Below are 12,673 nucleotides of genomic sequence, written 5' to 3'. Positions count from 1 at the left end.
ATCATCTTCTACAGGTACTTGAGCCTTATTGTTAGGTTGAGCTGGGTTACTTTCTCCATAGTCTTTGTGTTCTAGTTCTGTATATCTGTATAATCAGAACTAGAATACAAAGACTATGAATGAAGTACTAGGTAGCCAAAAGACCGATTTGCAGAATTTGAAAATGGTCACAAAAATAATCTTTACAGGCGGAATTCAAAAATTTTTCATTCATTAAAGTTCAGAGTATTGATTTTTTTTAACCTTATACCATCAATCCCTGAGTAGATAAGGAACAATTATGTTAACAGATCGGAAACAGACACTCACAGTTGTTACTTCGGTTGTTATTGTTACAGTTGGTCTATTCAGGAAAAATCTTCCCTCTGCAGCAGCTGGAGCTTTGATGCTAGGTTCAATTAGGTTGTTATCTTGGTTGTCTTCAAATAGTTCAACTGGCCTAAAAAATTGTCTTTAAAGGAAAAACATTTTTTTCAGTAGCAAAATCAAAACCAGAAACACATTTTATTCATTAACAAAATTAGAAGCAGCTTGCTTGTATGCTTAAACTAGCTGTTACTGTGAAAATAAAAAAGAAAATATATCTTAACAGAAGGTGAAAGAATATGTGAAGATAATTGAACAAACAAAGATGGTTGGCTTTCTAAACCAAAAAAGTGCGTAGTAAAACACGAATATAGCTTAAGATTGTTTGTTTTCTGAAGAGTGTAAAGAATTTTGACACACATTCAAAATTGGCCTCGATTTTATTTTTCTGTTGTGCCTGGTACACCTATACTGGGCTCATTGGCAATTAGATGGAGCCTTTGTCGCTAAGTCTCGTGCAGTTGTTTAATATTTTAGTACACAATTCTTTTAAAGTATGTTAAAACTTGAACCTTTTTTATTAGTTTCAATACTAAAGATAATCAGTAAGAGAATATGAATAGGACGTTATTTTCTCTGTGTAAACAAGGTGTCGGCATAGCCACCACTTACTAAAATCATTGAACAGAAAAAACGATAATGATGGTATACGAACATTGGAGGCAAATGTGTGTTAACCAGAGCCTTCTTCCCCTTTTTACAGTAAAGGCTTTTTTAGAAAGTGTCAATGATTTATTGATAAAATATCAAATATTTAAAAATAAAACTGGGAGGTAACATTAAATTTAAAAGCATCTCCCCAAACCCCCACTCTTATGTCTCAGTTTCACCTTCATTTCCAATATCTTTGAAAACGACTGCTCAAACTCAACGGGCAGCAATTTTGAAAAAGCGGCATCTCCAAGCCATAATGAAACTTTATTGCAAATAGCGAAGGATTATACTCCTGTATTTTCTGTTTTTTGTTTTAATATTACTTCTAACTAAATTGAAAAAAAAAACTTAAATTTTGTTATTTTTGGAAAGTTTTTCAAATCACGCCCATATTTAAAAGGTTATTAAAAAACAATCCTAAATTCTTCAGATGAAAGCATAAAGCTCAGTTGAAACTTAAGACGAATTAAATTGCAGCTTCGTATTTTGTGAAGTTTATGTGTGTATCATAGTTTCGAAAAACTGTTTCAAATAGACTAGCTCATGATATTTCCTTACAATTTTATTCTGGAAACAAATTCTAGACTAATAAAGAAAACTGATGCAGTAAAATTCGAATAGAAGCATTGAAACAATTCCCTGATAAATAAATTCAAACAAGAATGTACATATCCGGTTGAAAGTATCCAGCCACATAGCCTATAATGTTACACTTTTTAATCGTCCCATGGTTTCTATTTCAAAAATTCAATCTAAAATGCATTTCCAGGATGTTATATGACACCTTTTAATGGTATTGCGATGTCAAACTGCATAATCCAACTAAATACGGCAATAATCTTTCAAAGGAGCTCTTAAATACTCTATTTAGTTATGTTGAAGCGTGTTTTCGTGCCAATGTGCTTCTTATTTTTACTGTGTAAGATAGTGGCAATTATAGACTGTACAGCGCTCCTGTGTGTAATCAAGTATGCACTGTACTAACTTTCAATGATGACCATTGTTTTCGGTGAAATTAAATGCTTGTAAAGCAACGTCGCAAAAATTTTGCCAATTCGAAATATTGACTATCCTAAGAAGTCTTACTCATTGTTTTACTTACCTATTGATTTATCCAGTTGGGACGTCAGGAAAGAGAGTGAATATGCCACTTCACATACCTTATTCCGATTGGTTTAATGCTTAGCATTTCAATGGAAGAATAATATTTTTGGATAGATGATGGATGATGGAAGATGAAATGGAAGATGGATGAATGATATATTGTCCATATCAATATTCTTGTTGAGCATGATCACATCCAATGGATTAAATCCAACCAGAAAACTATTAGGGCCCAAAACTACATAAATGTTACTGAATTATAGATTATTTACCTTTGAAATACAATGCAGTTCTTGAGGAAAAAGTAATGCTACCGTCATCATTTATCAGATCAACACGCTACTTTTTTGAGCATTTTGAAGATGCATAGGCTATTGTTTGTCTTCTTGGACCCCAAGTTTCTGTATAACTATGATTTGCAATCCTGATCTGCCCAAAATCAAGCAGGAGCACGTATTGAATCTGATGATAATAGTTTGTCATAGAATGGTCCACTCAAGTTGTCCCTTTTCATTACTCGAGACGCGTAATCAAAATTTGAGGAAATAATCAACGATATCAAACAGTTCGTGGTAACGAACTGTAGTAAGGAGCGACCCGGCTCAATAGTAAAAAAACTCTAAAAAATGGAATTTTGATACCAATAGCTATATCAAAAGAATCGCATTTTAATGCTGGTTTTAAATATATAAGTTTGATCAAGTTTAGTCTTACCCATCAAAAGTTACGAGCCTGAGAAAATTTGCGTTATTTTAGAAAATAGGGGGAAACACCCCCTAAAAGTCATAGAATCTTAACGCACCATCAGATTCAGCGTATCAGAGAACCCTATTGTAGAAGTTTCGAGCTCCTATCTACAAAAATGTGGAATTTTGCATTTTTTGCCAGAAGGCAGATCACGGATGCGAGTTTATTTGTTTTTTTGTTTTTTTGTTTTTTTTTTCCCCAGGGGTGATCGTATCGACCCAGTTGTCCTAGAATGTTGCAAGAGGGCTCATTCTAACGGAAATGAAAAGTTCTAGTGCCCTTTTTAAGTGACCAAAAAAATTGGAGGGCACCTAGGCCCCCTCCCACGCTAATTTTTTTCCCAAAGTCAACGGATCAAAATTCTGAGATAGCCATTTTATTCAGCGTAGTCGAAAAACCTTATAACTATGTCTTTGGGGACGACTTACTCCCCCACAGTCCCCGTGGGAGGGGCAACAAGTTACAAACTTTGACCTGTGCTTACATATAGTAATGGTTATTGGGAAGTATACAGGCGTTTTCAGGAGGATTTTTTTGGTTGTGGGGAGGGGTTGAGAAGAGGGAGATATGCTTTGGGAACTTTCCATCGAGAATTTGTCATGGGAAAAGAAAACTTCCATGAAGGGAGAGCAGGATTTACTAGCATTATTTAAAAAAAAAAAAATAAATGTGAAAAAGCTTTTTCAGCTGGAAGTAAGGAACAGCAATAAAACTTAAAACAAACAGAAATTATTACCCATATAAGGGGCTCACCTCCTTATGATACCTAGCTCTTTACGCTAAAGTAATTTTAGTAATTTCAACTATTTATTCTACGGCTTTTGTGATTCAGGGGTCATTCTTAATGAATTGGGATAAAATTTAAGCTTTAGTGTAAAGAGCGAGGTACTGACGATGGGGCGAATCCCCTCATATATGTAATAAAAAGATGAGAATACAAAAGTTCTTTACGTAAGCTAATTTATAAGTTACGTAAATCTTTTACCAATAAAAAGATTCGTAAAAAATTAAAAGTTCTAGTTGCCTTTTTAATTAATCAAAAAATCGGAGGGCAACTAGGCTTCGCCCCCGCTCTTTTTTTCTCAAAATCATTCGATCAAAATTATGAGAAAGCCATTTAGCCCCCCCCCCCCCAAAAAAAAATATGCAAATTTCGTTTTGATTATTCCTCTGCGGAGAGCCAAAATCAAAACATGCATTGATTCAAAAACGCTCAGAAATTAAATAAAAAAACGAGTTTTTTTAACTGAAAGTAAGGAGCGTCATTAAAACTTAAAACGCACAGAAATTACTTCGTATATGAAAGAGGCTGCTTCCTCATCAACGCCCCGCTCTTTACGCTAAAGTTTTTTACTGTTTTAAAAAGAAGAATTGAGAGAAAGAGTCAAACTTTAGCGTAAAGAGCGGGGCGTTGATGAGGAAGCAGCCTCTTTCATATACGAAGTAATTTCTGTGCGTTTTAAGTTTTAATGACGCTCCTTACTTTCAGTTAAAAAAACTCGTTTTTTTTATTTAATTGAAAAAACGACAGATGTTTGGGAAGGTTTAAGCCTGTTAGTTTTAAAGCGGAGGAGTCATCATATTTGTAGGGAGTTAAATGCAACTGCAAGTTATATCATCAACAAAAATGGAAAATAATAGTGTCACTTCGGCTTACTTTAACCTTCTTAAAAAAGCTTCGATTTAGTTAATTTTAGGTAGTCTTTAAATTTATGCCAGGAAAAGAAAATAACTGTTTATAATTTTCACATGATGTTGTTGTTAATAGATTGCCTTCATCCTAGATTAGTAGGTTGAGGAACTGCTTGAATAAATACAATTCCTCAAGAACTCAGACGCCTAAAGTGATTGAATTTAATAAACGAAACTATTGGTACAATGCTATCCTCGATTTGCAAATGAAAAATTAAATAGTTGCAATAATATTTTCCCTTCTTTTTTAAATGGAACAAATTTTTCACTAATAGTTTTTATTCGAAAGATTAAAGATTATTAGATGTAATTTCTTTAAGAACTACTAGAAAAATCAAATCTGTCATTGTGTGTGCTAAAGTTTGACATTTTTTCGTACTTTTTTTTAAAAAAGATTTCTTAAACACAAGGGCCTTACAATTAGAATCGGAACCTTTTCTGAAAGTAATTAAAACTTTAGTATAAAAAAGGCAGTCTCCTATAAATAAAAAATAATTTTCGTTCGTTTTCAGTTTTAATGCAGCTCCTAAGAAGAAATATGTTTAGCGTAAAAAGCGGAGCTTTGAGGAAAGGGAATTCAAACCTCATATACATATAATAATCTGTTTTCGTTTTAAATTTTAGTGTTGCTCCCCAGTTCAGTAAAAAAAAAAAAATCAATTTCTTATCGATTTTCGAATAATACTGAAAAATATAGCCCCCCCCCATTCAATAAAATTATTCTCATAAGAAAAACAATAATCTCTGAAGATATCACCCCACGTAAATGAACCTCCTTCCTTGAAAATTGTTCCCAGACACTCCTATCCTCGCTAAATATTTCACCCGGAAAATTTCTTGCGGGCACTTTCGCCTGCAAATTTTTCTTGGCTTATTATCTTTTGAAAAAGACTTTAATCTTAGATTATTTTTTTGCCGAGAATCCCCACAATCCGTGGAAAAATATTTACGAAAATCCTCCACCATGGAGAAAAGCTCCCATGGAATATTAGTCAATAGGTAATATCTCCTCTGAGAAAAATTCTCCAGACTATTCCAATCTCGTTGAATTTTCCTCTGGAACATCACCACATCAAAATTGAGAAAGTACAAGAAATGAAAAGGAATTCCGTATAGAAATTCTAGCCAACTCCCCTGCTGTAATAGTAATCTTCGGAAAGTTCACCCCATAAAATTTTCCCCTGAACAGAAAATTCTCTCTGTGTAAAATTACCTGTATTGCAAATTCCCTCTCCCCCAGAAAATATCTTTATACTTCCCAGTAGCAGATGCTATGCATACAACTTTGGTCTGGTGACTTTGGGGCGGAAATGGGTAAGATAAAGGTTGGTTGCCCTCCTATCTTTTTTGTTCACCGTTCAAACAACCCATTTTACGACATTTTAGGATAAATCATTAGACATGGTCAACCCAGGAAAAAATATAGACACAATTATTTGATACTTCTGGCAAAAAAACCTCCCCAATAGAGTTTTCTAAAACTGAATCTTATGTTGCAACTCCCACTTTGATTTTTTTATTTCTTGGGATCTTCTCCCTCCTTTTTTTTAAATCCATCAGATTTTTATAGGGTCGTAGCAACTTTTAAGGGAGAGCATCAACCTCAGCAATAGATCCTTAAGACATAATAAAATTTAGTCAAACCTGCTATATTGAAGCGCAAATGGATAGGGTAGGGTGTGAAGCTCTCCAAAGTTTGCCCTATATCCAAAATTTCTTCCTAATGATTGACTGTCCCAAAATATTTGCCTTTTCTTCCTCTGACAAACTGGAATTCGCTCATTCAGAAGCTGGAAACAGGTTGGATTTACCGTTTCTGTTGTGGTCAAAGTGAAGGAGGTGAGGACGATATTTGTGAGTCTTCTTATTGGATTAGGAAAAAAGAGTCGCTGCTCCCTTGCGATTGGGAAATGCCCTTCCGATAAGACAAGAAGTAAAAGCAAGACAAAAACGTAGGCTGAACGTAACCTGAAAAAAACTAAAATTATTTTTTTCTTAATTTGACTATGAAGCAAGGTCTCCAAAAACAAGATAAAAATCAGAGATGCTAAATCAGCGGCAATTGAAATCTCAAATGTGGGAACATTTAAAATTGAACTGTAAAATATTGTGAACAATCGTAAAATCATTGAAAATACTTTTTGGGGTCTTTTAAAATTCTATTAATTTATTTTAAGAGGAATAAAAGCTGCAGATTAAAGCTGCAGAAAAAAAATATATATAAACAAGTTTTTTTTTAAACTGAAGGTAAGGAGCATCATTAAAGCTCAAAACGAACAGAACTTATTCCATATAAGAAAGGATTTTCCCTTCGGTCAATATTTTGATAATTACACTGCATGTTTAAGCAGTTAAAAAAAAAAAAAAAAAAAAAAAACTTCCTATTCTAGTTAAACGACCCTTGTGTTTTAGGAGTCGGTCTCAAAAAATTAGAACAAAAGAGTGAGACATTAGCGCAAAAACAATGTATTGAGGAGGGAGTAATATACTGAATAATTTATGTTTGTTATTAGTTTCAATGTTGTTCCGTACTTTCAGTAGAAAAACTGTTTTTTAAATTATAATTTCTGATTGGTTTTCAAATAATGCCGGTAAGCCAGGCTTAACCTATATTAAAAATTTCTTCTGGACAATTCCATGCTCAGTAAACCCCCCCCCCCTCCACCTTCTGTGGAATTTCTGTCAGAAGATTCAGTCTAAACAAATCTCTTTAATATGCTTCCATTTGAAAAGACTTTAAGTGCTAATCAGTTTCCGATCACTCTAGAAGTCACTTCAGAGAAATTTTTTCCCGGGAATCCAAAATAGCTGAAAATTTCTCCCGAACAATTCCCGGATCAGACCCAGATGCAATATTGAGTTGGTAAAAAAACATAAGACAGTCAAGAAGAATTATGTGCAGGAATTCTGTCAAATTGCCCCAGCGTAGAATTTCCTCTGGAAAGTTCAGCCTAGGAAATTTCCTTGCCCGTGATAAACACCACATGGAACAACTTAGACATCCAATCTCTGATTGGACGACTCCGAGGAAAAATAGTTGTCGGAAGAGGGAGGGTTAGGTACCTTCCAATCCTTTTGATCACTTAAAAAGCATTCTAAAATTTTGAATTTCCGTTTGTATTAACCCTTTCCCAATATTCTAGGACTATTGGCATGGTTTGATCAACCCTGGGAAAAAAAGGAAGCAAAAACAAATGAACACATATTCGTGATTTTATTTAGGCAAAAATACAAAATTCTACATATTTGCAGGTGTGAGCTTGCAACTTCTACACTAGCGTTTTTGAATGGACTAAATCTGATAATGTGATTCTCGTTAGGATTTAGTGATTTCTAGGGTATGGTTCTCCCTTTAATAGGCACCGTAATAGCGCTGCCTAAGTAAAGAACGATGTTGGCACGATGTATTTTTTTTTGGTCTTAGACCACGGTACTCTTAGACCACGGTGCTTTGTATCGTGGAGTTGTACTAGAAACTTCAAAAAGGGCTCATTCGATTGAAAATTGAAACGGTTAGTGCCCGTTTTAATAGTTGAAAGTGATTGGAAGGCAATTAACACCCTTACCAAGCCCATCCTCTCCCCAAAAACATCTAATTAAAATTTTGAGATAGCCATATCGTTCAACGTAGTTAAAAGGTCAAGAAATTATGTCTTTAGGGATGGTAAATCCCCCCCGCCCTCCATCAGCCCTCGGGGCAAGGGTTGTACGCTTTGCCCCGAGAGCATATGAGGTTTTTACGGAAATTGCTGTCGTAAAAACATCAAAAAGGGCTAATTTGATTGCAACTATCCCCCCTCTCACCCCCAACCTTTCCTCAAACGAATCCAATCAAAATTTGAAATGGCTATAATGTTCAACGTAGTTGAAAGGTCTGTAAATTATGTCTTTCAGGATGACAACCCCCAAGAGCCCTTCGGCCGAAAATTGCAATTTAGGTCCTGGGGCCATATAAGGTTTTTATTGAAAGTGGCGTCGTATAAACTTCAAAAAGAGTTCATTCAATTGGCAATTGAAAGTGCTAGTGACCCTTCTGATGGCCAAAAGTAATCGGAGGGTGACTGATCCCCATCCCCACGCCAATCGCTTCTCCAACACTTCCGGTTAAAATTTTGATATAGTCATTATGTCCAACGTAGTTGAAAAACATGGAAATAATGTCTTTGGAAATGACACCCGCCCCCCCCCCGCCCAAGTTATGCCCTTGGGGTATATAAGGTTTTTATAAAAAGTGTTGTCGTAGAATCTTCAAAGAGGGCATATTATATCGGAGATTGAAAAGATTAGTGCCTTTGCTTTCAGTCGGAAGTGATCGGAGGGCATATGTCTGCCCCCCATGCCCATCATTTCCTAAGGCACTTGCAATCAGAATTTTGATATAGACGATTTGTTCAACGTAGCTGAAAGTTTCGGAAACTATGTTTTTGAGGATGACAGATCCCCTTAAGCCCTCAGGGCAAGGTAAAATTATGTCTTTGAAGATGACTACCCCTCAAAGCCCTCAGGACAAGGGTTGCAAGCTATGCCCTTGGGAAACATAAGGTACTTGTAAAAGTGGTGTAGTAGAAATTTCAAAAAGAGCTTATTCGATTGGAGATTGAAAGGACTGTGCCTGATTAACGGCATAGGTGTTCGACAATTTTAAAATGATTTTAGCCGTTTTTCTACCTAAAATAGCCCAAAAAAATTATTCTGGCTTTAAATTCAAGAAAGACAATAAATAAAATCCACCAGGTTTTTGTACAGACAGTTAACGAATGCTAGATTTTTGTCTTTTTTCGTTATAATACAAATTTTATTCTGCTGCATTTGAACTCAATATTTCTGAAAAATTCAACCTTTACAATAGGTTGAATTTTACAGCGATAATGGAGTCTTTTTCTCTGTCGTTCGGAGGATTCTATAGAATTCTAAGACTGAGCCAAAGTTTAATCTAGCATTTCTTCTTATATTAATTGTAAGCAATAAAAATTGGCTTTATATTTCAATCTTTGTGATTGCACCAAATTTTAGGGATTTCGGAAGATTTAGTAGATCAACATTTTACGATCACTCTTTTTAATTTCCTATTATTGACAAGTTTCCGGGGTTATGTAGGATTTGAATTGTTCGGGTATTTTCTCAGTCCTAGACAGTTCGATTAAATCGACCAAAATATAGAATAATCTCCCATACTTTTTCTGTACCACCAAAACTACAAAGTGGTTAATTTAGATGTTACTCGATCGCACTATAGGTAATGTGGAGTTTAACCCCATAAGAAATTATGCTTTAAGTTTTTATTTCTCAGTAGCTATTGAACCCCCTAGTTTGGAGAAAGACATTCCATAAGATAATGGGTTGTTTTCCGGGAGTTCAGGCGCTGCTAATATTTCTTAGCTTTATTCGTTTCCACGTAAGCAGTTATATTTCTTTTTCAACGTTGAAAACAAACTTTTTGGAGTTCTTTTTGCAAAGCTTCACAGAATTATGTATAAAGAGAACTTACCAAAAATTTTGTTCTACTTCTGTCTACTTTTGGTTCTACCTCTTTCTACTACTTCTGTCAGAATCTACCTCAGAAAAATTAGGAATGAAAATCTTGAAACCCATAAAATACCTACTAGAATGACACAATTGAAGTGCAAACCTAACTCCTCTTCCTTAAATGCCTAAGCATGCAATATAAAAGCTAAAATCTAGGGAGGTATTTGATTAATTTAATTACTACTGCATATGAATGCTCTATTTCCCATAATCTGAGCTCTAGGTTATGTGTTCAATGATTTATTAATGTTCAGTTAAATATCTTCAGCTTGTTGCAGTAGAAGAACAGGACAAAAATAAACCATTAAAATTAACCCTTAAATTTCCACAACATTATTCATACTAAAACTATTAAAAATTTTTAGATATCAAATCCGGCATATTTACTTTTAAAGTTGATTACACTCTTCCAAACTTCAAACATATTGGTTCAATAAAGTCCTGTTCAATTTAAGCAACAATTCAAATACAAAAACTTACCACAAACTCGAATAAACAATGTGAATAATTCTTACTTATTCATTTATAAATATTTGTTTAGCGAATTCACAATCTAACTTGTTCCAAATTAAACTTCCCATTTCTAGAGGAAGTAATGCTGCACGATAGCATACTTGCTCCTCAAAATCGCGGAATCGAAAAAACTGTGATAAAGAACTGTAAGTAAGGAGCGACTCCGTTATATAGTGACTGAACGTACAAAAAAAAAAGAATTTTAGTAATGATAGGTACACCAAATGAATTAAAATTTTATCCTGACTCAAAGTTTAGAAAATCCATTAAGTTTAATATTACCCATGAAAAGTTACGAGCCTAACAAAATATCATTGACTGTCAAAAGAAGAGGGACATGCCCAAAAAGAGTCAACCGATCATGATATAAATAATGTTATCAAATTTAGCGCATCAAAGAACACTACTGTAAAGGTTTTTTCCACAGCAATATTTCCGCGAGTGGGGCTTCCGAAAAACATACAGGGTTTAATCCACGAGATAGCAGAAATTCTAAAAACTGCACAGCATTTCAATCTATTATATTATGGTTAGCAGATACGAGATTCATAAAATCAGTCTTAAAATCACCCGTAACAAGATAATGAGTATTGAGACTAGCTAATTTATATAATATGACTTTCTAAACAAATTTTAAATTCTACTTGGCTAGCTGAAGTAGTACAGTAAATAACTACGATTAGAAGTTTTGGTCGATTAAAATAAGTATTCAGCAACACAAGATTCAAATCTTATTTCAATGTTCATTTGAATACAAAACCAACCAACCAATAACACTAACAATAGCCATTTAACCAACACTTGGAAAACAATAGGTTCTATGACTATCTTAGCTCTATGACTATGTACCCTGGTTCTACTGCCCTGGGAATGTCGCATAGACGGATAATAGATAAACATATCTGTTTAAAAATCAACTGACATCATTTTTATTCTATCTTAATAAAGGGGGGATAAATGCCAGAATTGCCTCTCTCTCAATTGAACTATCTGTCTTGGCTTTTTCTTCAATTAGCCATGATTTCATGCCAACAACTATTCCATTTTAATTTTCCAATTGAGTAAAATTGCAACTTTTATTTAAAACACCAAGACCACCTTGTTTTGGTCTACTCCGTACAACAAGAAAAAAGTACAACCTTCAATAAATAGAAGTTATCTTTTTAATTATTTATGTGCGGAGAGCCAAAATCTAAACATGCATTAATTCAAAAACGTTCAGAAATTAAATAAAAAACAAGCTTTTTTAACTGAAAGTAAGGAGCGACATTAAAACTTAAAACAAACAGAAATTACTACCTATATGTATAGGATATATATAGGATAATAGATAACCAAAACAAGGTGGTCTTGGTGTTTTAAATAAAAGTTGCAATTTTACTCAATTGGAAAATTAAAATGGAATAGTTGTTGGCATGAAATCATGGCTAATTGTAGAAAAAGCCAAGACAGATAGTTCAATTGAGTGAGAGCCAATTCTGGCATCCCCCCTTTATTAAGATAGAATCAAAATGATGTCAGTTGATTTTTAAACAGATATGTTCATCTATTATCCGTCTATGCGACATTCCCAGGGCAGTAGAACCAGGGTAGATAGTCATAGAGCTAAGATAGTCATAGAACCTATTGTTTTCCAAGTGTTTGGTTAAATGGCTATTGTTAGTGTTATTGGTTGGTTGGTTTTGTATTCAAATGAACATTGAAATAAGATTTGAATCAAGTGTTGCTGAATACTTATTTTAATCGACCCGAACTTCTAATCGTAGTTATTTACTGTACTACTTCAGCTAGCCAAGTAGAATTTAAAATTTGTTTAGAAAGTCATATTATATAAATTAGCTAGTCTCAATACTCATTATCTTGTTATGGGTGATTTTAAGACTGATTTTATGAATCTCGTATCTGCTAACCATAATATAATAGATTGAAATACTGTGCAGTTTTTAGAATTTCTCCTATCTCGTGGATTAAACCCTGTATGTTTTTCGGAAGCCCCACTCGCGGAAACATTGCTGTGGAAAAAACCTCTACAGCAGTGTTCTTTGATGCGCTAAATTTGATAACATGATTT

At 34.2% G+C, this 12,673-nt stretch overlaps 1 protein-coding gene across 4 annotated transcripts in view; it reads right to left on the bottom strand.

The window, feature by feature from the left end:
• LOC136036092 (uncharacterized) overlaps positions 1 to 12,673 on the bottom strand; it is a 61,277-nt gene that overhangs the window by 18,543 nt on the left and 30,061 nt on the right. For 2 of the 4 annotated variants that reach the window (XM_065718082.1, XM_065718085.1), the window contains exons 2-3: positions 6,208 to 6,531; positions 310 to 451 (exon numbers count right to left, since the gene is read on the bottom strand). In XM_065718082.1, coding sequence (XP_065574154.1) covers positions 310 to 451; positions 6,208 to 6,531 — 466 coding nt within the window. The remainder of the gene's footprint in view (positions 1 to 309; positions 452 to 6,207; positions 6,532 to 12,673) is intronic. The other 2 variants (XM_065718083.1, XM_065718086.1) reach the window with 1 other exon arrangement.

The sequence above is a fragment of the Artemia franciscana genome, chromosome 15 (genome assembly GCF_032884065.1).
Source record: "Artemia franciscana chromosome 15, ASM3288406v1, whole genome shotgun sequence".
Lineage (NCBI taxonomy): Eukaryota > Metazoa > Arthropoda > Branchiopoda > Anostraca > Artemiidae > Artemia > Artemia franciscana.
This window is presented reverse-complemented; position numbering and strand designations above follow the sequence as displayed.